The sequence below is a fragment of the Salmo trutta genome, chromosome 1 (assembly GCF_901001165.1).
Source record: "Salmo trutta chromosome 1, fSalTru1.1, whole genome shotgun sequence".
Taxonomy (NCBI): domain Eukaryota; kingdom Metazoa; phylum Chordata; class Actinopteri; order Salmoniformes; family Salmonidae; genus Salmo; species Salmo trutta.
In genome coordinates this window covers 24,164,036-24,191,878 of record NC_042957.1, presented here as the reverse complement: position 1 = coordinate 24,191,878, position 27,843 = coordinate 24,164,036, and the positions used below count along the sequence as shown (strand labels likewise).

At 44.3% G+C, this 27,843-nt stretch overlaps 1 protein-coding gene across 3 annotated transcripts; it reads left to right on the top strand.

The window, feature by feature from the left end:
• Window positions 1-300: 300 nt before the first annotated feature.
• LOC115191749 (centrosomal protein of 170 kDa protein B-like) lies at window positions 301-27,006 on the top strand. Of its 3 annotated transcripts, XM_029749623.1 has the most exons (20): window positions 301-843; window positions 2,936-3,073; window positions 11,728-11,817; window positions 12,956-13,034; window positions 13,176-13,234; window positions 13,399-13,516; window positions 14,936-15,052; window positions 15,224-15,751; window positions 15,853-17,123; window positions 17,474-17,662; window positions 17,901-18,024; window positions 18,114-19,892; window positions 21,897-22,155; window positions 22,302-22,473; window positions 22,683-22,721; window positions 23,313-23,450; window positions 23,705-23,793; window positions 23,916-24,009; window positions 24,126-24,177; window positions 24,375-27,006. In XM_029749623.1, exons 2-20 carry the CDS (start codon window positions 2,969-2,971, stop codon window positions 24,629-24,631), a joined length of 5,559 nt encoding a protein of 1,852 aa, XP_029605483.1. In that variant the 5' UTR covers window positions 301-843; window positions 2,936-2,968; the 3' UTR covers window positions 24,632-27,006. The 3 variants fall into 3 exon arrangements, with proteins under 3 accessions (XP_029605483.1, XP_029605492.1, XP_029605502.1); XM_029749632.1 differs by lacking the exon at window positions 22,683-22,721; XM_029749642.1 differs by lacking the exons at window positions 22,683-22,721; window positions 23,313-23,450.
• Window positions 27,007-27,843: the final 837 nt, after the last annotated feature.

The window sequence follows — 27,843 nt, the reverse complement described above, 5'->3', positions numbered from 1 at the left end:
GGTAGTTCTTACGGATTTTGGCGCTAGAGGTTCCAGCGGAATAATAATAACTATGAACAGTTTCTAAAGTTGTGATTTGCTTTCAGCAACCACATCTAATGAATAGCCTACTGCTGGCTACTACATAAGTAGGGGCGCGTGGATTTACAGGCCACCCAAAAGGGCGTGGTAAAGACATGTAGCCTAGCCCAACCTGACCGTTTGGATGGGATGAGAAAGCATACCCTATAGGCCTACGTGCAGTCAATATCCGTAATAATAACACGTGCAACATTTGAAATCATGTCAGCATCTCCAAATTTGCTGTTAGCCGACACTACAATATTAATGTATTAGAAAGGAAACAAAAGACTTGACGACATCACATAAAGTGACCAATGTCCCTCACTTGAATAATGAAAAAAAATCTTATTTTCAATATCCAATGCTATTTTCACAGGAATCCTCAACAAATATTCGTTTGACATCGCTTGATAATATTTCTTTGAGATAGACATAGCTAAATTCCTGTATTTGGCCTACATTACAGCAGGTGCACCACCCGAAAAAGCAGCGTTTGATATTCGCCTCTGGTCGTGTTGCGTCAACAACCTGCCGAGAGCTTGGAGGCGGCGCTGGTCCACCGTCGGCGACTCTCCGTCACAGACAGAAATGCCATTACAACAGCATCAATATCCCCACCCGAAGTTCGCATGTTATTCACCTGGACCCGCGTAACGACAATGATTTCAAGCCACATTTGACCACAAACTGTCAAGGGATTGCGCCAAGGCTGTTGCTGTCTATTTGGTGGTGACATCGTTTGTTGCTTTCTGGTGGGGAGCAGCATCTGGAATATTGTAGGTAGGTCGCATGACTGGGCGAGGATTTCTATAGTAGAAAATGACGTTGGTTTATGATGCCAGTAGCCAAGGCCTATCTTTGGTGTGGTCGGCGCTGATATATTTGGGGTTAAAAGGAGAAAGATCTAGCTCGTCCGTGCTTCAATGAATGGGCCAGCAGCCTGCTACAGACTAGTATTGGCGCTAAACACGCATTTTTAATGTTACATTGTATCCAAGCATTCTGTCCATGGTATTTCCGACGGTGGCACCCTCTGTTTATATTAGGCTATAGCGCCCTATATAGGATGTGTAAATATCAATACAGTGTATCGTAGTAGCCTATGTGAAATAGCAATAGGGCTAGGCATATAAGGCAGACATAGCATCATCATTATTATCCAGTCGTCTCGGCTTCTCCCTGATCCCTGATGCGAGCACTCGGGACCACAGCTGCGCTATCTGATCGAGTTATTTCTCAAATTAAATGCATTGGATTGAATTTTCACTCTCCTTCGTATTGGATAAACGGGTCGCCTCAAGAACACATTTAGGTTGAGCTTGAACGTAACAGGGACGGTGATTCAATTAGCCTGTATGTTTCAAGTAGGGCCTACAGACGAAAGTGTTGAATCACGTGCACCCTATAGCCTACTGACACTGGCCTGTAATGGAATGTGGAAATTGATGGGATTCGTATTCTCAGTATGAATAATGAATAAAATGTGTTTATGAATAATTAAGTATGAAATATTAAATATAATATATTTACAAATATGTTTTATTGTTTCCATTTGAGATAGGCCTAACATGTGCTAGTCAATAGGATAAGGCTTATAACATACTAATAATAGCTTACTTATCACCATATAGGCCTACATTGCTATGTTGTATATATACACAGTATATATGGTTTTGGGTGTCTTTAGGGCCTAAATTATCTTTGTTTTGGTGTCAGAGCAACACCCCATTTGTCCATTGCTGGACATACTGTAGGCTCTCATTAAGTTTACAAGGCATCTGATGCTGTTTGCTGCTATCAAAGCCCCATTTATTCCAAAGTGAAATGGCTGTGCGGTATTGCAATCTCCTCCTAGCAGTATTAACACCCCTGATCTAACACACCTGATTCAGCTAATCAAGGTCCCCATGAGCAGCTGATGAGTGGAATCAGGTGTTTTAGAACAGGGCTGGAACAAAAGCCTGAACACCCAGTAGCTCTCCAGGAGAGGGCTGGCCATCCCTGGTCTAGGGTGTGGTTCGAGTGTTTTTGATACCACATGTAGCATCTTGGCCGCTCTCAGTTTCACATCCCTTGGCACCAGTACCAAAGCGCCCTGTGACATATCAGATCTGACTTCTACCCAGGGGGCTGTGGGCTTACCTTCACCACAGCCCTAGCTACAGTACCGTTTCCTGTTGGTGACATTGAACCAGTGCAAAGGGCACACAGTCAGTAGTTACTGATCATGCTCACCAAATTATTAATTATGGTGTCATTTAAAAATAGTCATGTTTCCACCCAAGCATGTCTGCCATTGAGTTTTCAATGATACCAATGCCACCACCCTTTCTCATGTCATTTCCTGTGAATCAGCATCCTGCATAGCATTTTGGGAATGTTTCGTGAGCCAGTGAAGTCAAATAACAGGTCAATCAATTGGTGTCCTGCTCCCTCATATATATACATAGCTAGCTAGGCCTACAGCGAGCTGATAGATGTACAATGTATATTGACAGAAAAAGCATTGAAATAAGGAATTTATTGTTTGTTGGTTGAGTGGATGAAGTGCTCTGAAATGCTCTAGCCATCATTGAACTGTATTTGCTGATGTAGCGGTATCTACAAGGCTTGGCAGTGTGCAGCACTGTGTGTGTTACCACCAAAACAATGGAACAATAAATGTAAACAATCAATATGTGCCACAAAATGTCTGTGTAATGGAGAGATCTGTCCAATATATCCCTTTTATGATGGCAAAAAGTTGAAACATATTTTAAGGGACAATTGGTCTGTGGACCGATGGTTATGGCCACCTCCCTGAATGTATACCATACTGTACATATCACGTGTCCTACTCTGACTTACTGTATTTGTCCCCTGTGTGTCCCAGGATGCAAAGGGGTTTCCCAGGGGGCCTGTAAAGATGAGCGTGACATCATGGTTCCTGGTCAGCAGCTCTGGCACACGCCACCGCCTCCCACGGGAGATGATCTTTGTGGGCCGGGAGGACTGTGAACTCATGCTGCAGGTAGGTGATGTGACCCTGCCCTAAACTGAAGACCTTAAAGGCTTGATGTTTATGTTACTCTAATCAAATGCATACTTTTATCCTCAGGCACAGATAACTAGAGAGAACATTGTCTGCTGGTATTGTATTCTCTGTAGTCCTCTTCTTCATGAGGAAGAGGAGAGCTCTGTGTGTAAAACATGGTGACTACTAAGATCATTCAGAGATGATGTCTGTGGCTGAAGTAGAGCAGGGCAGTAGATTAAGCCTCTGGTAGTTGTGCCCATTGAACAGTGAGTAGTCCACCCAGTCAGACAACCCTCTTCAGCCCTCCTCAGCCACTGTCTCTTTCCTCTGTGTAGCATGAAAGACAGAAAATTGCTCAAAAGTCATAAGATGTCTCTAGCTATCCTCCCTCAGAATGCATGCTCAGTTATTATCCCATCATGTCAAAGTTTGCTGTCTGGAGGAAAAACAATCTTTGACCTGTGCGTGTGTTTGTATAGTGGAGTAGCATAGACCAGTGTTTCACGATCCATTTCATTTTCAAGCCCATGTTTTATCATAATTATTCATCAAAAGATCTGTCAGCAGTATTTTGTGGAGGGGGCACTGACTGGACCAGGCAAAGAGTACCCCCCTATTCTCCCTTGTAAGGCAGGATGCTAGATACTCTAGTACGTGCAGTATTGTCAGTGGAGGAGAAGAGAGAGTGTAGAGTGACACACAGCGTTTGATTTACATTTTAGCTGCCTGTAATGGGCAGGAGTCACAGGGGGTATGTTTGTAAATGAATTTTTATCAAGCTATGTAGTCTATTCATTCCTTCTTGATAAATAAATAAAACAAAAATGTTTGTTTGCTAGATACTAGCCATCTAGCAATTTTATGAAGATGGCTTTAGCTAGCCAGATAGATAGGTTCCCAATCTCCCAGCCTCATAATTAGCTACCAAGCCATTTCAGGCTGTCAATCAATTTAGAGTAGCTTGTCTAACTATCTGGCAAGGTTGCTAGACTTTAGAAAAGGAAGTAATTACTAAATGTACTAAATAAGACTAACATTCCTTACAATCTTTGAACACGATTTTAGCAGAGAAGCATATTTAGTTTCTTTAAAAAAACAACCACCAGTCAGGTGCATACAGACTGATCAAGAGGTATGCTTAGAAATGTAGAAAAATACTTGATTTAAATGTAATCAGGCACCTTATGATAATATGTTATTTGTGTATTAATTATGATGCTATGATATGTGTCTGTATTGATGATGTGTGTTATGATCACATGCATTGTGTTGTAATTTGGATGTAATATCCTAGTCATGTTAGTGTAAAATATTGAGATGTGGGATTTACAAAACTCAGATTGACACCCTCATTAAAATGAAATGTAAACAGGCAACGAGGTATGCTTAGCGAACCTAGGCAGAAAAATATATATATATATTTATTTTTTTACATAGAATTCGGCATAATGATTATCTCAGTAGATTGCAGCAAAAAGCTGTTTAAAGTTCTTGAAAAATTTTAAATTCTCCAAATTCACCCACTCCCCCTACATCACCACATACAGTGCCTTCAGGATTCATACCCCATGATTTATTCAACATGTTGTTGTGTTATAGCCTGAATTAAAAATGGATTACATTTATTTTGATCTCACCCATCTACTCACAATACCCCATAATGACAAAGTGAAAACATGTCTTTAGACATTTTAGCAAATGTATTGAAAATGAAATACAGAAATATCTCATTTACATATGTTGTCACGACTTCCATCGAAGTCGGCTCCTCTCCTTGTTCGGGTGGAGTTCGGCGATCGAAGTCACCGGCTTTCTATGTCACGTCCTGACCAGTAATAGGGGTTATTTGTTATTATAGTTTGGTCAGGACGTGGCAGGGGGTGTTTGTTTCATGTGGTTTGGGCTATGTATTTAGGTAGAGGGGTATTTGTTTAATATGGTTCGGGGTGTGTGTGTATGTAGAGGGGTGTTAGATTTATGTGTTCCGGGGTTTTTGGTTTATGTTCTTGTTTTGTATTCTAGGGTTTTTATGTTGTGTATTTCTTTGTTGGCCTAGTGTGGCTCTCAATCAGGAACAGCTGTACATCGTTGTTTCTGATTGAGAGTCATACTTAGGGAGCCTGTTTTCCACCTGTCCCTTTGTGGGAGATTGTTTTTGCACTGCTGTGTATAGCCTGCGAAACTGTCGTACTTTGTTTATTGTTTTTTGTGTTCACCTATAAATAAAATAATGATGAGCACGCAACCCGCTGCGTCTTGGTCTTAATCCCTTCGACTACCGTGACTTTCTAGCCATCGCCGCTCCATTTGTCATATTCTATTGGTTTTGTCTTGTTCCATTACACACCTGGTTTTCATTCCATAAATACTGCATGTATTTAGTACTCTGTTCCATTTCGGGTAGCCTTCCACACGCTTCCCACAATAAGTTGGGTGAATTTTGTCCCATTCCTAATGACAGAGCTGTTGTAACTGAGTCAAGTTTGTAGGCCTCCTTGCTCGCACACGCTTTTTCAGTTCTGCCCACAAATGTTCAATGGGATTGAGGTCAGGGTTTTGTGATGGCCACTCCAATACCTTGACTTTGTTGTCCTTAAGCCATTTTGCCACAACTTTGGAAGTATGCTTGGGGTCATTGTCCATTTGGAAGACCCATTTGCGAGCAAGCTTTAACTTCCTGACTGATGTCTTGAGATTTTGCTTCAATGTATCCACACAATTTTCCTGCCTCTTGATGCCATCTATTTTGTGAAGTGCACCAGTCCCTCCTGCAGCAAAGCACCCCACAACATGCTGCTGCCACCCCATGCTTCAGGGTTGGGATGGTGTTCTTCAGCTTGCAAGCATCCCCCGTTTTCCTCCAAACATAACGATGGTCATTATGGCCAAACAGTTCTATTTTTGTTTCATCAGACCAGAGGACATTTCTCCAAAAAATATGATCTTTGTCCCCATGTGCAGTTGCAAACCGTAGTCTGGCTTTTTTATGGCGGTTTTGGAGCAGTGGCTTCTTCCTTGCTGAGCAGCCTTTCAGGTTATGTCGATATAGGACTCGTTTTACTGTGGATATAGATACTTTTGTACCTGTTTCCTCCAGCATCTTCACAAGGTCCTTTGCTGTTGTTCTGGGATTGATTAGCATTTTTTGCGCCAAAGTACGTTCATCTCTAGGAGGCAGAACGCGTGTCCTTCCTGAGTGGTATGACGGCTGCGTGGTCCCAGGGTGTATATACTTGCATACTATTGTTTGTACAGATGAACGTGGTACCTCCAGGAGTTTGGAAATTGCTCCCAAGGAGGAACCAGACTTGTGGAGGTCTACAATTTTTTTCTGAGGTCTTAGCTGATTTCTTTTGATTTTCCCATGATGTCAAGCAAAGAGGCACTGAGTTTGAAGGTAGGCCTTGAAATACATCCACAGGTACACCTCCAATTGAGGCATCTAAAGCCATGACATCATTTTCTGGAATTTTCCAAGCTGTTTAAAGGCACAGTCAACTTAGTGTATGTAAACTTCTGACCCACTGGAATTGTGATTAAGTGAAATAATCTGTCTGTAAACAATTGTTGGAAAAATTACTTGTGTCATGAACGAAGTAGATGTCCTAACCGGCTTGCCGAAACTATAGTTTGTTAACAAGAAATTTGTGGAATGGTTGAAAAAGGAGTTTTAATGACTCCAACGTAAGTGTATGTAAACTTCTGACTTCAACTGTATTTACATCCCTGAGTCAATACTTTGTAGAAATAACTTTGGCAGCGATTACAGCTCTGAGTCTTTCTCGGAAAGTTTCTAAGAGCTTTCCATACCTGGATTATGCAACATTTGCCCATTATTCTTTTCAAAATTCTTCAAGCTCTGTCAAATTGTTTGTTGATCATCGCTAGACAACCATTTGTAGGCCTTGCCATAGTTTTTCAAGTAGAGTCAAAACTGTAACTCGGCCACTCAGGAATATTCACTGTCTTCTTGGTAAGCATTTCCAGTGTAGATTTGACCTTGTGTTTCAGGTTATTGTCCTGGTGAAAGGTGCATTAATCTCCCAGTGATGATTCCTCTAGGATTTTTCTTGTGCTTAGCTCCATTCCATTTCTTTTTTATCCTGAAAAACTCCCCAGTCCTTAACGATTACAAGCATACCCATAACATGATGCTGCCACCGCTATGCTTGAAAATATGAAGAGTGGTGCTCAGTAATGTGTTGTATTGGATTTGCACCAAACATAACACTTTTTATTCAAGACAAAAAACGAATTTCTTAGCCACATTTCTTTCAGTATTACTTTAGATATATGTTTTGGAATATTTTTATTCTGTACAGTATTGTGGAGTAACTACAATGATAGTTTTCTCCTATCACAGCCATTAAACTCTGTAACTATTTTAAAGTCACCATTGGCCTCATGGTGAAATCCCTGAACGGTTGGTTTCCTTCCTCTTCGGCGACTGAGTTAGGATGGGCGCCTGTATCTTTGTTGTGACTGGGTTTATTGATACAGCATCCAAAGTCTAGTTAATAACTTCACCATACTCAAAGAGATATTCAATGTCTGCTTTAAAAAAAAATGTATCTACCAATAGGTTTTTATACCCTACATTACTCATCTCATATGTATATACTGTACGCCATACCATCTACTGCATCTTGCCATCTTGGTGTAATGTATCACTAGCCACTTTAAACAATGCCACTTCATATAATGTTTTCATACCCTACATTACACATCTCATATGTATATACTGTACTCTATATCATTTACTGCATCTTGCCTATGCCGTTCGGCCATCACTCATTTATATATTTTTATGTACATATTCTTATTCATTCCTGTACACTTGTGTGTATAAGGTTGTTGTTGTGAAATTGTTAGGTTCTATTACTTGTTAGATATTACTGCATGGTCGGAACTAGAAGCACAAGAATTTCGCTACACTTGCATTAACACCTGCGAACCATGTGTATGTGACAAATACATTTGATTTGATTTGAGGTGCCATTCTTGCGAGGCATTGGAAAACCTCCCTTGTCTTTGTGGTTGAATCTGTTTTTTGAAATTCACTGCTCGACTAAGGGACCTTACCGTTAATTGTATGTGTGGGTCCATGCAACTTATGTGACTTGTTAAAGCTGCAATATGCAGAACTCTCTCTGCCATTTCCTGCTAAAATTCTAATAGTTCGCCTAATTTCAGTTTATGTGACTAAACAAACAATAGAGAATACAGTGTAGAGAATCATTGTACCATCTAAACCACTGTAAAAAAAATCCTTTCAATAACCTAAAATATTGTATTTTCAGCTGTTTTTTAAGCTGGTGTACAAAACCGAAAGTAAAAGATGCAAAAACAAAACTTAAGAATAGGAAGCATAGAAATAGCAAATAGAACAGATCTACAGCTTCTTAGACTTGCTTTCAATGAGACTGACAAATCTATAACTCACATGTCTATGTGAATTTGGTAGGGTCGCCCAAAAAATTACATATTGCAGCCTTAAGCTAATTTTACCTCCTGAACATATTTCAAAATTGCCATAACAAAGGGGTTGAATACTTATTGACTCAAGACATTTCAGCTTTTCATTTTGAATAAATGTTAATACATTTCAAAAACCACAATTCCACTTTGACATTATGGGGTATTGTGTGTAGGCCAGTGCTAAAAAAAAAACTCAATTTAATCAAATTTTGAAAAAGAAAAGGGGTGTGAATACTTTCTGAAGGCACTCTAAAATAATGGGTGCATGGGCTGTGTTATGGTAAAACCTTTTTAGAACAATCTGGTTGACTACCATACTGTAGGAAGGGGCAGCAAGACGGGGAAATGGGCATCAAGCGTCACAGAAATCAGGAAGCAGATGCCTCTCAACAAAGGACTCTTATGTTGGGATGTTTAATGAGATGGTGTACTGTATGTCGAAATTGGTTGTCGTCCGGTTAGGGCTAGTGCTCTGTCTGTCGGCTGGGGATCACTACCTTATTGATATGTGGGTGGAACAGTGTGATTTACATACTGCTATTTATAGCCAGATTGATGTTCCATTTCACTGCATAGCTCAGACAACTGTACTGTGAAAGACACGACTGGACTTTGAAATAGACGCTTTTCTTATTGGCTTTTCTATTATATGTGTCAGGCTTTTGTCAGTCAAAGCCTCAGCCCTGGATATTCCAAAAATCAACCCCTGGATTTCAATACAAAAGATACACTCTGGTTTGCTACTAGAGGAAGACACCTTTAGAAAGATTAACCAGTCATCCAGTTGTCAACAAAAGTCTTGAACCAGAACTGCAGTGAAAAAGAGGCCATTAGAGCACAGTATATATATATCTATAGTCCCTGGCAGTTGCCGTGGCACCAGTTTGGAGATCCCGACGATGCAGAGCTGTCAGCCCTGCAGCTTCCTCTGATCTGGCCAGCCGTTGCCTATAGCAACAGCTGAGGTGGACTTTTTCCTCACACGGCGAATGGTGGGCCTGTTGCTATCCCAGTATAACATTGTGTTATTGAACTAATGCTTCCTCACCTGCTCTTTGTATCTAAACCCAGTTTGTATTGTGAAAAATTGCACTTAAAGTCTCCTCATCCTCCTGGACCCCTCTGTAGCGGAGAAAGGCCTTCTCTTCCCTATGTTGTGTGTAATTTACACCCCCTCCATATTGTTGGCCACAGATAATAGGCCTTTGTCCTACCTACCGAGGCACAGCAGTGTCTGTGACTGAGGCCAGCACTATTCATCATCCCCCTTTTTGTTTAGAGGTGAAAGCTACCTCGTACATCTGGCAACAAGGATGGAATTGTGTAGCTCAAAACACTGTTTTGTATATATGACACACTGGTGCAGCTACACCATTTTATTTAACTGGATTATTTGTCATGATTTTATAATTCATTCAAATCAGATACAATGTTTGTTGAAAAAGGTGCTGTTTTATTTTATTTTTATTTTATTTAACTAGGCAAGTCAGTTAAGAACAAATTCTTATTTACAATGAGAGCCTACACCGGCCAAACCCAGACGACGCTGGGCCAATTGTGCGCCACCCTATGGGACTCCCAATCACGGGCGGTTGTGATACAGTTTTAAGAGACTGCTATTGTGGACCCTTAGCCATTTTAGTGCCATGACTGCCATATAGTATTTAGTTCAGTCTTATGGGGCCCCCATCTGAGGTGGATCATGACTACCATCCATTGTCTATTGTATCAGGCTTCAGTGTCACTAAGTCTTTCATCACTATGTGTTTAACAGTGATTTTTGCAACTAACCCAGCAACTTGGCTAGGCAGAATGCTTCAGGTCACTGTCCGAAGCTCTCTGGATACTTGTCTGGAGGATGACTCCTGTCATGAGGTGGTTGAGTTTGTCTCTGACCCATTTCACTTCCTGGAAGAGACCCCATTGTAGCATTTCCCTTTTCCTTCCACTGTCTAGGCTTATCACGCATCAGAGTAGGGATATCTTGCCATTACATTAGTGCACACTGCACAGCCAGGCACCTCCTAGGGTCTGACCTTTGTTGTTCAGTTGGCGTGTGAGTCCGTATAATGGAGGGATGGAGGGAGGGATGAATAAAGACATGCATTTCAACAGAAAGTCCTGTGATGAGAGAGATCGCTGTATGGCTGGCGCTGTTTGAAGTGTCATGCTGGAGTAGGTAAATAGGAGAGAGAGAGAGCTCAGTCGCTGGTAATCACCGGTTTTCATTATGAGGACGTTCTGTTCAGGCACAATAGTTAGTAGGAGAATGTGAATGTAGAGTATATTTTGCTCATCATTCATACAATTCCCCAAACGCCACGAGATACCATTCATTATCTACATGTAAATCAAATCAACGTTTATTTGTCGCGTACACAGATTAGCTGATGTTAAAGCGGGTGCAGCGAAGTGCTAATGTGTCTAACAGTGCAATACTATTACAAAAATACAAATACAAAAAAGAAATGAAGAAATAATCAGAACCAGCCGTGTGTAGTGAGTCATCCTCCAGTTGACTCTGTAGAGGCCTGTCGGGCATGCATCTCTCACATTCTTGAGACAAAGACACAGAACGTGACAAGGCTTTTAGATAGTACGGTATAATTGAATTATTTATCTTTAAATGGGGATATGGTTGCGAGAGTACTCTAACTCTGCATAGTCAAGTCTCACAAACAAAATAAAACACGTGCGGTGAAATGGATGCCACGTGGCTTAGTTTGATGAGGCGTGTTATGGTGAACTGTATTGAATGAAGTCTTTCCCTCACATGTAGTTGAGCTACATAGCTTCTTGGCCCAAGTTTGCACTTGGTTCAGTTCCACTGGTTCCAATAGGGACTGAATCAAGTGCAGAATAAGTATTGTACATATGCACCTGTACCCATAAACTTCCAAGCATGAGAGTATTGAGTATCATACACAGTATTGACATGTTGCTTACTCCATATGAGTAATGGAGATATTGCTGAGTAGTAAAAATAGTCTTGCAAATTGTATCACTGCGGAAGTAAATGTGAGGAATTCCAGTCACTGTCCTATATATGTAATAATGGTACTTATTCATGTAGTTTTGCATTATTTGAAAATAGATTATAATTGTAGGGCACAGGTGAAGTAAATCTACTCTTTAAGTAACCATCCATGGTTCTCTCTTTTCTCTTTCAGTCTCGAAGTGTGGACAAGCAGCATGCCGTCATCAACTACAACCCGGCTACAAATGAGCACCTGGTCAAAGACCTGGGCAGCCTCAATGGAGTGAGTACCCACGGGAGGGAGGGGCAGGGAAACGTTTAAGTCGTTTTACTTTCTGTCTTTGGTACAAAGACTATACACAAAGACAGAATTATATCAAAAAGGCCCTAGATGTTTCAGTATTCTATTAAGTAGTTCTAAGCCTGGCATCATAGATAACCAGCTTAAGCGAGCACTTAATGGCACTTATCTCTTCTACATATGTAAGTTAATGCTAGCTAAAAGAAGCGGGGTTAAGCTCTGTCCTATGAAGATAGTTTCTGTTTTTCTGTCCTCTGAAACGTAGGCTACTGTGCAGTAATAATGTAAATGCTGTCTTTACTTGTTATGATTACATACATGCAACATGACAACTGCGGTCCAAAAGTGCTGCTGAGGCCATTTTACTGAACAGTCAAGAAAATATCTTCCTTTAAAATGGTAAAGGCCTCGAGATTACTGCTGTGAGATGGGAAATATTTGGTTCGGAGCAGGAGGCTAGCTGTTAGATATTTCAGAGAGCCGTTTGTTTTGCTGCTGATGCAGACTTCCCTCCGTAGTAGGCGGAAACATTCCAAGTAGCTTCCACTGATCGATCATGTCAAACTAACACTGCGCTACAGTTAGGCTAAGGGCCTGTATCTAATTGTCTGTAACTACCTGGGGCGGCAGGTAGCCTAGTGGTTAGAGCGTTGGGCCCGTAACCGAAAGGTTGCTGGTTTGAATACCCGAGCCAACAAGGTGAAAAATGTGTTGATGTGACCTTGAGCAAGGCACTTCCCCTGAATTTGCTCCAGGGGTGCTGTACTACTATGACTGACCCTGTAAAACAGCCTATTTCACTGCACCCATCTGGTGTATGTGACAATAAAAAAGATCTATCATTTTTTAGTTCAGGGCCTGTATGTTGTGCATCATTACATCTCCAGTTGTTTTCTCTTTCTATGTGGTCCAGTGGGCTTTGCCACTAGGTTGCCCTGGCCTTAACCATACAGTCACTCTTCTGTACTGGACTGAAATACCAGTGACATTCTTGCTCGTGTGTTGATTGTTGAAGGTGGATGAGTGGTGCACAGTGTCTATCCAGGTACCTCATGGAGACTGTTGTCTTCATTCAATATCTCCAGTTTACAGTAACCAACTATGTTGTGTTCCCCTCTAGACCTTTGTGAATGACCTGAGGATCCCAGACCAAACCTACATCACCCTCAAACTGTCTGATGTCATTCGCTTCGGATATGATATCCTTTTTCTCACTCATGTCATAAATGCATAATTCTTGTGCCGTGTATGCATAATAACCTATATAAACATCAGCGTTAACATTTCATTGAAGTGTTTGTCTGTGATGTGATTGGCTATTGCCTTAACCTAGTATTTACATTCCCATGTGTACATCCTGGAAAGGAGCCAACACAAAGTCCCAGAGGAGGCACTCAAGGTCAGCTTTCTATGCTAATGCTAACATCAACTATAATAAAACACTAAACCCTAACCTGGACTCGCTTTTCAGACAGTTCTAGTCTACCATCAATTCACTTTACTCTATTTGGCATCTTTAGTGTGTTCTTTTTGTGAGTTGTGTTGTGCCTCCTACTGTTTCAGCATGAGAAATACACCAGCCAGCTGCAGATGGGTCTGAAGGCCTCAGAAGGGAAGATGGCTGAGCACCTGGATGACAAGTCCAAGCTAGAGAAGACAGAAAGGAAATCTCTGTCTCAAGGTAAGTGATAGTGAAGGCTTCAAACCTGTTTAAATGCTATTCCACCATATGTTCCCTCAGTATATTTTTTCTCTCAACAAAGCTCATCGCGTACTGGGGTATATGTAGTGCTCATATTGATATACCTGTTTGGATAGCTACATGCTTTGATATTATCTTTGAGCTCATGACAACTCTGGGAATTAGGACATCATGCCACGTTAAACATGACCTTGCTTGCTTTCTCTTCATCATGCCACTGCTTAATGACACAGCTGTTTAACTTGGCAGAATATCCTAGATTGAATAGGTTTGATCATTCTGCTTATCAATTGTGACTCAATAATACCTGGAATGGTATGGTGTGTGAGGATCAGGAGTATTTTAGTCCTGCTTTGCTCCTCGAAAGAAAAGAAAAACATCCCTGTCCTTTGACTATGATGTCAGCATCAGCTCAACCTCTTTCAGTCAGAACATGTTCCCCTCCCCCTCTTTGTCACCCCTCCCTCACTCGCCCTCCATCCCTCTCTCTGCCACCCTCTCACCCTCTGGCGGCTGCATTTGGTCACATAACGTCTCCATGGTGACAGCTGCAGCACCGTAGTCACAGTTCAGCACTTAACAGCCTGCTTGATTTTTGCTCTATGTTACTCTATGTTATTCACACTGGCATACCCCTGTCAAGCTCTCTGCCAGAGGGGTCATTTCATCCAAGAAGCCATAAACATTACCTATCGACTAATGGACGCTGATTCAACAGCTTTATCAGGATAGGCTGCGTTGTGCCCTCTCCTGCTGATGTGTTGTCCCTGAAAAACAGTTTGCTTGCCCTGCGATGCTGTGATGACATACATATAAATCACTGGAATACAGCTGAATCCACACTCAAATCAACGCAGAGTTAATCTCCTTGTTTACTGTAGCCTCTGTGCTCAGATAAAACCCTGAATAAACACTGCCTAAAGGACTTCCACTGGATGGGTTGGACACACTGGGTGAAATACTGTCATAAATAACACGCCTTATGCTTGTCTGATGTTAGCACTTGTCTTGATTAGCATCAAAAGGTATAAAAAGAAACCCTGAGTGGAAACATGGGTTATGTGAAATAAATCTGATACTGAAGAAAGAATGGGTCCATAGGTTGTGATATCTAACATACTTTATCTTCATTTGGGTTTGCTACCAGTGCTCCCATAGTATCTAGCTTAGAGATGGATTCTATCATTTTCCTGCAGTCTGGTGATTTGATGTATTCTAGTGGGGTAAAGACAAACCTTGAATATTCTTCCTCTAAACTCCCAGTGGACCAATAGTAGATGGATGACTGCTGCAGTTCCGAAAGAATTACTCCTGTCTCATTTGGCTGTGTGTGTGTGTGTGTGTGCCTGCATACGTACGTGTGTGCGTGCGTGTTTGTGTGTTTCCGTGCATGTTCAGAGGCTCCAACCTCCCGACCCACCCCATTGTATGGCCAGCCCTCGTGGTGGGGGGAGGAGGATGCGGCCAGCAAAGGACAGCACAGTGAGGGACACAGGCCAGAGGAGGGTCACCCAGGTCAGTCCCACATTACTAGAGGTCCTTTCTCTCAAATACTCTTAAAACCTTGTCAATTTCAAGTGAAAATGTTTCCAGTTCCTTTTTAGGGAATAGAGATTAACAAAACATGGTTTGTGGTTGTCCTCTAATTTGCTTGTTGGTGCTAATTGGTTCTTTATCTGTTTCCAGAGATTCCAAAGGAAGGTTCAGGCTTAGATCCAGAGGTGAATGGCTCCCTGTTAGAGTACAGAGACAATCAGGGCAAGTCCATCTTCTCCTACCACCGGGAGCCTAGCTACTTTGAGATCCCTACCAAAGAGTTCCAGCTGCATCCCAAGTCCCTGGGGGCAGAGCTCCATGAGATCCCCACCAAGGACACAGACACGCCCTCTGCCCAAGCCCCTCCCACCCCCACCACACCCAGTCCCCCTGTGGTGCAGAGCCACGCCTCCTTCACCATAGAGTTTGATGACTGCACGCCAGGCAAGATCAAGATCAAGGACCACGTGACCAAGTTCTCCTCGCGCCAGAGGAAACAGCAGCAGCAGGCGTCCGGGAAAACTCTGGCCACCACACCCACTGAGGTGATGTCAGCTGAGTGCAAGGTGGTAGATTGGTTGGTGCACAGTGATGTCAGAATGATGAGGAGACGTCCCACGTGTGAGGATGTTTACAGTGTCAAGAGTGACCAGGCCGTCAACATCAAAAGCCTCAAAGGTCAGAGGGGTACTTTTAGATAAATCTTTTATAGAAATCTGTAAGGGGTTGTTTATTTGTTTCCTGTCCCTTATTTGCTGTTTGAATGGTTCTGTTTTTAGGACACCACCATGACGATGGGACCCAGAGTGATTCTGAGGACCCGGTCTTAGGGAAAGGGAAGCGAAGCAAGTCACACCACCGGGTCCAGTCGCAACATTCGATTCAGTCAAAGCTTTCCCTGTCTGAGCTGTCAGAACCGTCACAACAGACACTGCTGTCATACCAATTAGTCAAGTCACAACAGACACAGCAGACAGTCCAGTCACACCAATTGATCCAGTCCGAGCAGTCAGTTATGTCAGTCCAGTCACACCAGACAGTCCTGTCAGTTCCGTTGCAGCAGTCAGTTTCGTCACAAAGGTTACTTCAGCCTCAGTTTTCGCCTCCCAAACTGACCCCAGTTTCTCCTGAGGCCCCTGAGAGGCCCCTGTCTCAAAGCCCGCCTGAGGCTCGCTCCCCCACCATGGGTCCCTCTAAGCCCGGCCCCCAGGAGCCCCTTACCCAGCAAGCATTCATCATAGAGTTCTTCGACGACAACCCGCGCAAGAAACGCTCGCAATCCTTCACGGCCAATCCTGCCCACGCAGACTCTTACTCCGCCCTCAAGGCCAAGCTGGAGCGGAGGAAGGGTGGGGAGAGGCCAAACTCCATGCACGGCCACATCCCTCCCACCCAGCAGGTGACTGTTCCTCTGAAGGGCCACGGCGGGTCCCAGAGGTCTAGCTCCCTGAAGAGGGAGAAGACAGAGGAGCCCCTGAGTGGAGGCAGTGCCTCCTCTTCCTCCGGTTCTGGGCCTTCCTCTCGCACCTCCTCTGGCATCACCATCAAGCCGTTTGGCAGTGTGGGGAAGAAGACCAAGCTGGCCCAGGAGTTTGCAGCAGAGTTCCTGATGAAAGATACAGTCCACAGAGCCTTGTCTCCCACCAGGGATAAGACGTCTCCTCCTCCCATGTCCGCTCCCCCGGTGATGGTGATGTCACCCTCTCGCACCCGCATTCCGCCCCCCTTAGACCCCCCTTCCTCCGTCTCCTATCCCTCCACCCCCTTGCAACCCACTGTGCCACATTCCTACTCTCCAACTCCTGCCTCTCATTCCCCAGTCCTAGCCATCTCCCACCCCCCCTCCCTCAGCCCTGTCCAGACTGCCTCCCCAGCCCACTCCTTGCCCCCTCCAATGCCCCTGGGTCTGGGGGTGCGTGGGGTGGACCCTAAAGCCTCCAGGGTGGTGAGAAACGAGGAAGAGGACAGTCTGAGTGATGCCGGCACATACACTATCGAAACAGAGTCCCAGGACAAAGAGGTGGAGGAGGCACGCAACATGATCGACCAGGTGAGATTGTAGTAGCCAGATGTTACTCATTCTCCATTTTTAAAGTCTCTGCCACCACCATTACTTTTTTTGGTTGATGGTGGACCTTTTCACATGCGTGTAATTATTGTACAGTAGCTTTTCAACTGTTTGGATTCTGACATTAAATGCTACGATTCTAACAAGTGGTATAATTCTACAATAAACCATATAATGCCTTGATGACAATACCTTGACGGACGCATGCTTCGAACATCCTTCCCCTACCCAGTACCCCCTCCCAACCCAGCCTTCCTTCTTCCCCTTGCAAAGCCCCATTGTCCAATCTCTTCTCCTACCTACTTCATGCATGCTCTGTCCCTCCCTGACAGGTGTTTGGGGTCCTCGACTCACCAGAGTACAGTGGTGCCGGAGTGTATAGACCCATCATTAATGATGGCAAGGACGAGCTGGCAATGCTTCGGCCTAGTGACGATAGCAGTGTGGATCAAATGGCAGCAGTTTCTATGCATGGCTTTAACCCAGCCACCCTCAGTGGGGCCCCCTCAGGCCCCATCCAGGTAACATCACCGTCCTACGCTACTGGAGAAATAAGGGATCTAAAACATTTGCATGTTCCACCCCAAACCTATGCACGTTTATTATTTGTCCTTCCTTGATACTCCCTTTGGCTTCTACAGTGCCTCTCATTACAATGTAAGGATTGTCGTTGGAAGGAGATTGAAATTATAGTTATCCTTCAACGTTGTGCTCTGTATAGTTGTATGCAACCCCTTATAGTTTCCTTCACTGTTACAGGTGCAGTCTGCTAACAATACAGCACAGGAGGAGGGGCCTAAGTGGGTTTCTCGCTGGGCCAGTCTGGCAGACAGCTATGCAGAACCGGGCTCTACTCCACCTCAAGGGGAATTTGCAGAGGGAGGTGAGATATCTGCAACCACTGACCGCTCTGCTCAGAACTTATGTGAGAAAACAGAAAAAAGCCTGAATTAAAATGTTTCTCTTTCCTAGATGTGCAGTTGATACCTAGCCACAGCGTGGATAACTCTGAGTTAGAGGGTAGCCAGAGTTGTAGGACCAGGAGGCTGCTTCCCCAGGTTCCACCTGCAGACAGAGACAAGCCAGAGAGCCTCACCCCCAGCATCCTGATCTACCCCGGCCCAGAACCCACCCTGGAGAGGAGTAGTGGTACCCCCCGGCATCAGGACAACACCCAGAGTCTTTGTGTCCAGGACGATGTAGACCCAGACAGCCTGAGTGACGCCAGCCGCTCTGACGATGGCTCTGTGCTGGAGAGGACCAGGAAGAGCCAGGGGAGGAAGAGTGGCGCTACCTCGCCCGGGGACACTGGACCTCAGTATAAGGGTCAAGATAAGCTGTCTCCGACTCAGTCTACCAAGTCCACCTCCTTTTACATTGGGTCTGAGGATGGCAGCTCAGGCAAGCCGGACCTGGCCCGAAGCCCTATTCTTTCTCAGGGGCCCGAGAGGGGGCGAGACACTCCTGCCAAAATCTCCCCCACCACCGTCCTCATCAGGCACCTGAGCAGCCACGAGCCCCGGAGGTCGGGCGTAAAGCCTAACAACTCAGCCCCCAACCTCCACTCTCAGCAGGACAAAGACTCTAAAGACCCCAGTAAAGACATCCTGGGGTCCTCCTCGTTCGTCAGGCAGGAGAGTTTCACCAAGGAGCGACCCAGTGATGATGTCCAGATCAAGAGGCTCCCACACATCTCCAGCCACCCCACCTTGAGGGACATGGAGCAGAGAGAGACGGCCCAGGACCCACAGCCCTTCCTCAGGGAAGAAGCAGACGCCGTTCTCTCCTCTCTGGAGGTCACGTTCCCTTCCTCAGGCTCCGGACGCAGCTCTAAGAGAGGAGGCTCCTCCAGTCACATGGACGACTCTCTGTCTGGGGAATCAGATGTGGATACAGCCAGCACCGTCAGCCTGGTCAGCAACAAGAACACCCCTGTTACCACAGGCCCTAAGAAGAGGATGACCGTCAGTGGCTTCCAGAAGGAGAGATCTTCCTCCGGTCAATCTGTCCAGGGGAAGGGCCACCGCCAGCCCACGGCCCGCGAGCGTCTGTCAGAGAAACGCCGCAGCCACGCGGCAGCCAGTGATAACTCCAGCAGCAAGGCCGAGCAGGCCAAGCGCTTCCAGATGCGGCGTAGCGCGGGGAACCGCGGCTCCCTGGACCTATCAGAGGGCCAACAGGGTTCTGGTCAGCACTGGCCTGACACTGCCTCTGACCATGACACCGGTCCCCGCCCCACCAGCCGTAACAAGAAGCTTATAGCTCCCCTACAGAAAGAGGACAATGGGAAGACCGCCAAGAGTGCAGCACAGCAGGCACTGATCCGCTCCAACAGCCTGTCAGCACCAAGGCCCACCCGGGCATCCATGCTGCGCAGGGCACGTTTGGGAGAGACTTCTGACAACGAGGGAACTGAGACAGACCGGGGGTCCCAGAACTCAGACCACATTGGTGCCTCCAGCAAGGTGTCTGCTGATGGGAAGAAGCTCCTCTCCAGACTGGACATCTTGGCCATGCCCAGGAAGCGAACAGGCTCCTTCACTACGCCTAGTGACAACGAGTCCTCCACCACGACCCCTACAACCCGGCCTGGCTTCTCCAACCGGAGTGCAGAATCAACTGGGCCTATCAGGAAAACATCAGTGGGTGAAACAGGGGCCAAGCAGGGGGCCACAAGAGGGGCCGGAGCCCCCGTGAAGCAGCTCCTCACCCGCACACGCTCCAGCGGGGCTAAATACTCCAGCACAACCAGTGAGTATTATTGTCACAGTTACCATCAAGTAACTTGCTCAAAGCACTGCCGAGAACACATTTTTTATCCTGAACTGTAAATCATGATTTAAAGGTAATATACTCTATCATCAGATTATTGACACAGAGCCTGACACTGAGTTGAAGTCACCTTTTCCACCCTTCATTATGAATGTGACTCAGTGTCCTTGGTGAGATGCATGCAGGTATGCTGTATTGTGGCTTGTCCTGTAGGAGCTCAGTGTAGTCGCTTCGAATCAGTGTGATGATGCCCTCTGCTGCCTGCTGCCGTTTCCATAGAAACACCGCTCCTGACCGTACATCATCACAGCTATTTTTTGATGTGCATGTCAATTATTGTTAAACAGATTTGGACCCATATTATGCATACAGTGCATTCTGAAAGTATTCAGACCCCTTCAATTTTTCCACATTTTGTTACTTATAGCCTTATCCTAAAATTGATTAAATTATTTTTTTCCTCATTCTACACACAATACCCCATAATGACGAAGCGAAAAACAGTTTATTTTTTTATATATATCTTTTTTTTGCCATTTACAAAAAATAGAAAACAGAAATACCTTATTTACATAAGTATGCATGTCTTAAGAAATACATAAATATTAGGACGAGCAATGTCGGAGTGGCATTGACTAAAATACAGTAGAATAGAATACAGTACATATGAAATGAGTAAAGCAGTATGTAAACATCATTAAAGTGACTAGTGATTCCATGTCTATGTATATAGGGCAGCACCCTCTAAGGTGTAGTGTTGAGTAACCGGGTGGTAGCTCCGAGACAGGATTGTGTCGGGCACAGATCTGGGGAAGGGTAGCAAAACATTTCTGCAGCATTGAAGGTCCCCAAGAACACAGTGGCCTCCATCATTCTTAAATGGATGAAGTTTGGAACCACCAAGACTCTTCCTATAATTGGCCGCCCGGCCAAACTGGGCAATCGGAGGATAAGGGCCTTGGTCAGGGAGGTGACCAAGAACCCGAAGGTCACTCTGACAGAGCTCCAGAGTTCCTCTGTGGAGATGGCAGAACCTTCCAGAAGGACAAAGCAGCACTCCACCAATCAGGCTCTTATGGCATAGCGGCCAGACAGAAGCCACTCCTCAGTAAAAGGCACGACAGCCCGCTTGGTGTTTGCCCAAAGGCACCAAAAGGACTCTGACACCATGAGAAACAAGATTCTCTGGTCTGATGAAAACAAAATTGAACTCTTTGGCCAGAATGCCAAGTGTCACATCTGGAGGAAACGTGGCATCATCCCTACGTTGAAGCATGGTGGTGGCAGCATCATGCTGTGGGGATGTTCTTCAGTGGCAGGGACTGGGAGACTAGTCAGGATCGAGGGAAAAATGAGCAGAGCAAAGTACAGAGAGATCCTGGATGAAAACCTGCTCCAGAGCACTCAGGTCCTCAGACTGGGGTGAAGGTTCACCTTCCAACAGGACAACGACCCTAAGCGCACAGCCAAGACAACAAAGGAGTGGCTTCAGGACAAGTCTCTGATTGTCCTTGAGTGGCCCAGCCAGAGCCTGGACTTGAACCCAATCGAACATCTCTGGAGTGATCTGAAAATAGCTGTGCAGCGACGCTCCCCATCCAACCTGACAGAGCTTGAGAGGATCTACAGAGAAGAAATGATAGAAACTCCCCAAATACAGGTGTGCCAAGCTTGTAGCGTCATACACAAGAAGACTCAAGGTTGTAATCACTGCCGAAGGTGCTTCAACAAAGTACTGAGTAAAGGGTCTGAATACTTTTCGAATGCACTGTAGATGGTGTATTACATCAGTATCAATATTGTGGAGTAATCCCAAGGGTCTGGCAATGAATAATATTGTTAATGTGAATGACTAGTCTGCTGTTACGATCTTCCTATCTGAGAATTTATTTAGAGTGTACTATGTTTTTAGGATTATTTCTGGGAGGAATAATCCTGTAATTTAATGAGGTTGGTCAAATGAACCGTGCTGTTTTCTGGCAGGTTCCCGTCGAAGGCAGAAAGGTTCAGACTACACCTCCACATCTGAGGAGGAATATGAGGCCAGCTCTGGAACCCCCAAACACAAACGCTCCTCCCACACGTCTGCTGCCACACAGACCCCCCGGGCGCAGAAGGAGAAGGCTGCAGTAGCAGCAGTCGCTCGGTCCAAGTCCGGCTCACTGGAGACTGAGGAGGACGAGGTCCAGAATGAGACGGACCACTACCAGAACTGGACCACACACAGTGCTGAGATAGCAAAGTAGGGTGACATAATGGCACTGACTATGGGTTGACTGTGTATCACCTGAAACCACCTACTGAGCCTCATGATTGAAAGCTGTGGAACATGCGTTCTGTACGTATGTATTTTTTAAATGGTCGTGACTTGTGTTTGTGTCTTCCCAGGCTCAGTCAGGACTTGGCCAAGGACCTTGCCATTCTGGCCCGTGAGATCCATGAAGTGGCGGGGGACGGGGACTCCCAGAGTTCCTCTGGAATGGGCACAAACCCCTCCCCCAGCTCTGCACCCAACACACCCGGGCCCGCCTCCACCATCCCCATCTCTAGCCGGGAAGAGGTGTGCCCGCCCACTACCCATAATGCACTTCAAATATGCCCTTCTGGCCTGCACCTCACATTATTTCCATCCTGTTGTAATGTTCCAATGCATAATACAATGGCACTGCAGCCTGTGGGATTATTCTGTACAGGCTCAGTGACAAGTGCAAAGGATCCCTTATCATGTCTTAGATTCTCATGAGCATGTCTCTGTTCTCTACTGTACAGAGGCCATATACATCTTTGCGAGGGGTCCTCCCATCTCAGGTGCATACCTCAGATACATTAGACAGTCTCTCTCTCTGTCTCTCGTTGTCCTGCAACGGTTTCTATTTCTTTCCCTTCACCTCCCTGCTCCCACACAAGTCATGCTATCATCACTAATCCAAACACTGGTATTTTGTTGGATTATCAAGCTACAGATTCTTATATTTTATGACACTGGGATGTTCTATGTTTCTAAGGACCTTTTATGGTGACAGCTTTTCAGGACCATAAAACTTGCCTGCCACTGTCTCACTACAGACTTTCACTGCAACTCTCACTGTAACAGGCCCATTTTCACGTTTCACTAATGTAACTTTGTTCCGGCTTGTATCCCAGCAAAACTAAAATTCACTGCTCACAGTTCAACTGCTCTCACCCCTGCATGCTGCCGTGGAGCATGTGATCACAAAGCACTAGTCACACTGGTTGATTTTTCTCTAGGACAGTAAAACAAAGATATTCTTACTTATTATTCTCGCTGTGCCCTTGAAGTACAGTAGAAGGCCTTGAAGCACTGACTCCCTCAGTAGTCATAGTCATGTCAGTTGTTCAGAAAGTGCGGACCATGCACTGATTCTATTCTCTTTCCAGCTGGTCCAACATATCCCTGAAGCCAGCTTAAACTACCAGAAGGTTCTACTATCGCCAGGTTCTACCGCTGTCATGGACCTGGATCCTAACATGAATGACCAAGACCCAAGCTCTAAGCCACGGTGGAACCGTGAAGAGGTCACTTTCCTGTTAACACTTGTTTGTCCCTTTTAGAATAGTACTTTCACTACCTATCAATGATTTGGAAACCTAGGAATATAACAATTATAACAAAGCTGGCTCAGGCATAAACAAACTGGCACTCAGGCTACACAAAATGATCTGTTGCAGTTAGTTTTGGTCTGCTGGGAATTAGACTAAAGTATATTTAGGCGGGTGAAACTACTTTGGGAATACTTGAGGGTTTGACGTCCGCCATTTTCTCCCTCCAGGTGATTTTGGACAATCTGATGTTGAACCCTGTTTCTCAGCTCTCTCAGGCCATTCGGGAGAACACAGAACAGCTGGCTGAGAAAATGAAGTAAGGGCACTTGATGTACCTCAGAGCTCTTACCTTGTGTTTCTGTTAAATAGAAAAGAGCTAATCTATTATTTCATCTCTGCTTGGCTCAGTTAGATTATACTTAGTATTTTTTCTGTCAGGGTTTTATTCCACAACAAGACTGAGGCCTGGGAGGAGATTGAAGCGAAGATCAATGCTGAAAACGAAGTACCCATCCTGAAAACTTCAAATAAGGTACAACATTTGTAGCCAGCCACACATCTTACATTGGTAGACATTTTGGTGTAAAACTGAGGTCATCATATATGGGAAAATGTTTAATTGTCATCGTTTTAATTTTACTCTCACAGGAAATCTCCTCCATCCTGAACGAGCTGAGAAGAGTACAGAAGCAACTAGAAAGTAAGAGTTACACATGGCTCGTTTTTAGTTTTGTCATAATCTTCCTAAAAATGGATTGGGAGTGTAATGTTGAATTGCTTGTCCTGAACGGCCTCATATCTGCATAACATATTCAGAACATCTAAATAAAGCTGAAAGCATATGATCCAGTTGGCCAATGAAATTGAAGAACACTGAATGTTACTTTGGTTCTGTAGTGATCAACAGCATTGTGGAACCCGGTGGAACTGGCATTGGTAAACCTAAGGTGGCAGCGGTGGCTGCTGCTACTTCTGCAGGACAGGCCACCAGGTCCCCCTTACGGCAGAAGAAAGCCCCAAGTAAGCCCACTGGGCCTGGGGACAGACAGCGTGGTGCCAGCCCCTCTACCAGCCCCACCACCTCCAAACACAACACCAACGAAAGCACCAAGAGGTCCACTCGAGGACACAAAGGGGCAAACGTTGTGGCCTGATCAGTGATCCCAGGGTTCTGTAGCATTTCCTGATGGTTATAATATAAAACCATCATGACACAGTATACTGTACATGGGTTTTGACTGGTAAAGGTGTAACTGAGTACCGCTGTTTAGAATTGCTTCTTCCACATTGCACAAGCTCAACTAAAAGTAGGCAAAGCTGGGTAAAAGAAGTGGTAACTTGTTGCTTGCTTTAATAAGTGGATTGTGGACAAAATAATGTCCATATGCCTTGTCTACTTGTCCTCTACTTTGTGCGATGTGTGGTTGCCCAGTACTGTAGGTTTGGCCTAGTCTGGGTAACAGTCTTTTCAGCTAACATGCCGCTCTTAGCCACTCCTGTCATTTGGCAAATGACAGGAGTGGCAAGGAGTGGAATGTAATAGCTGAACAGACAGCAACCAGGCTAGGTGACCAAGATAAGATAGGCTACATCCTTGCCCATTCTTTGTTACCATAGTGATGATAATCATATTAAAAACACTACTAGGTGTCCATGAGAACATGTGCTGGACTGCTTCAATAGTATGATAGAATTAGAGAGGCTGTTAGTGGTGTTGTGCTTGTCTTGTAAAATATGATTCATTAAATGTTCCTGAGTGACTGGGACATTTTACTGCTTGACAAAAAGCTACTGCTGAATGAACGGAACACCACTCTTCCTTTTTTTCAAATTGATTGTCTGATAGTGAAAATTCTTAAGATGTGTTCTATATGAATGTTGTGTGTACAGTATGTTAGGATAGTGTATCAGAATGTTTGAGATTCCAAATAAATGCAGTGTACAATAAACAGCATCAGAGGGAGGGGAAAAACATACTTGGCAAAACATTTTCATATGCTGTCATTTTGAATGAATGAATTTGTTAATTTAGGTCAAACAACTATGAGGTATTATTTAAGTCCTCCATTTTATCATTCTCTACCAAGCTTTGGATGACACTGTATCAATGATGAAGCTTTATGGTTGTGATTTCATGTTATTGGCAGTGGCACTATATTTCTGTCAGGGTAGTCGATAGTATGGTACTGATGTAGCTTCTTCTGGTGTGTCTGAGGGATAGAACGCTTGAGGATTCAAGAGTGAAGCGATTAATGAACCTAGATGCTTCAAATGAGTAAATTGTCCCAAATTGACTGTATCGTAGTGTGCTAGCTTTGTAAAAGGTAGAATGGAGCAGTTCTTTATTGTCCCCTGTATGTGTGTATATCACAGGAGGTTGGTGGCACCTTAATTGGGGAGGACGGGCTCGGGGTAATGGCTGGAGCAGAATCAGTGGAATGATATTCCATTTGCTCCGTTCCGTTATCATCAGCCGTCCTCCCCTCAGCAGCCTCCACTGGTGTGTGTGCACTAAGAGCACTTGTGAGTTCTGTATCTGTTGTGTGCTGAGCCAATGTCACAGTTTATTCCCGCCGTCTGCCAAGGCAGCTGGGATAGGTGGGAATGTGTGCGAGGAATGCTGTATAGATGTAAGTTAAAGAATAAGAACTGACAAAAAAAATATATAAAAAAAAAATATTTTGTGAAAGTGCATGTGTACCATAATTATGTAGTTTAGTTGGGTTCAGGCTAGTTCACCAAATGTGCACTTTTTCATTGAGATACACCTCATAACCCATGGGTGGAACTGAAAATAAAGCAGTACCTTTAATTAAGCAGTAAAAACAGCAGCAAAAACAAACTCAGTCGATTTTGACGGCAGCGTAGATCTTCCGTATGAACATGTATGCTGTGTAAAAGCCGATTAATATATAAACTTGTGGCTGAAATTTTGATTTCGCAATGTTTTAACTTTCAAGGGCAGGCTGTTTTAGGGTAGTGCTTATCCGTTTGATTTCTGTCAAGTACTTAAGCCTACAACAGACCATATCTATGCTAAAAGCAAAGCTTTTTTTTTAACAATCATTAGTGCCATGGTGTTCACTGACCTTGAAGCCATTGAGAATGTATGGATTTGTCATCTACCCAGAACAGACATCTGACTATCGTGCTGATTGTCACTTCTGCTGCTAAGGGTGATGTCAGCATTGAGCTCCTTGCTTCTAAATGTACATTTTGTTACAATGCATGCAACTCAAGTATAAGCTGTATTAAAAACTTTAAAAAATTACTGCAAAGTGCAAACCAAACTTTATGTGAATATCTGTCGGGTATATGTCAAATGTTTTTTTTTTCTATGACTGAGGTTATGGTCAGACTGAAGGCTACAATGTTGTTTCTAAATTAAACGGTTATGTTCTTCCAGATTTATTTAATTATTTTTGTTGTACTGAATATATTTATAGATGTCATGGACCAGTTTGTTCATCATCATGAACATTGATTTGTACCATCATATAATTTGTAATAAACTGATTTCAGTCATAAATGTATTTTATTCCAGATGTTATATTCAAGAAAAAGTTGATGACATACAGAACAATAACACTAGTACACTACATCACATTGATAGTAGACGGTCCATTTTGGGAGGCAACTTGTCTAATGTTCCAGCTTAAAGTGAATGCAACAGTGCTATTGGTCTGGGATTTCCAAGACTAGCATTGTGGGTTGGACCTACACTTTGGGAAGGACTTGGGAACAAAAGGTCAAATCTTAGATTATTCTTGTTCTGATGGGAGGCATTGTAACAGAACTGTTCCATCAAACTAAACTATGCCTACCCATAAAACCATGCCTGCCCTTCTTGGGTCATGGGTGTCACATCACACGGTGGCTTACAGATGTGTTGGGCCAGTCCCACAAGTCTCAATCTCTGCTACTGTATTTGACAATAGCTGTCCAATGATTCCCAACCAAACAGAAATGTAGCAATTTTGTCAATAATGTTATGAATTGATAGCCTTATATTGCCTCGGGTGTACAAAGCATGGGGCGACAGGTAGCCTAACAGTTAGAGATGAGCCAGCAGCCGGAGGGTTGCCAGTTCGAATCCTGGGTCTGACGGGAAATATCAGGTGGTAAGTGAACTGGCAACCGGAAGGTTGTTGGTATCAAATCCTAGATGCCGTTGCCTGCTGTTGTGTCCCTTGAGCAAGGCACTTAACCCTCCCACAACAACTGCTCTACTAGTGCCCAGTGGCAGCCCCCTGCTCCAACCTGTGTATGTATGTGTGTTTTTCGGAGGGGTTGGGTAAAAGCGGAAGTCGAATTTCAATCGTGTCTTGTGTACAATTGATGAATAAAGTGCTCTTAAAAGTAGACT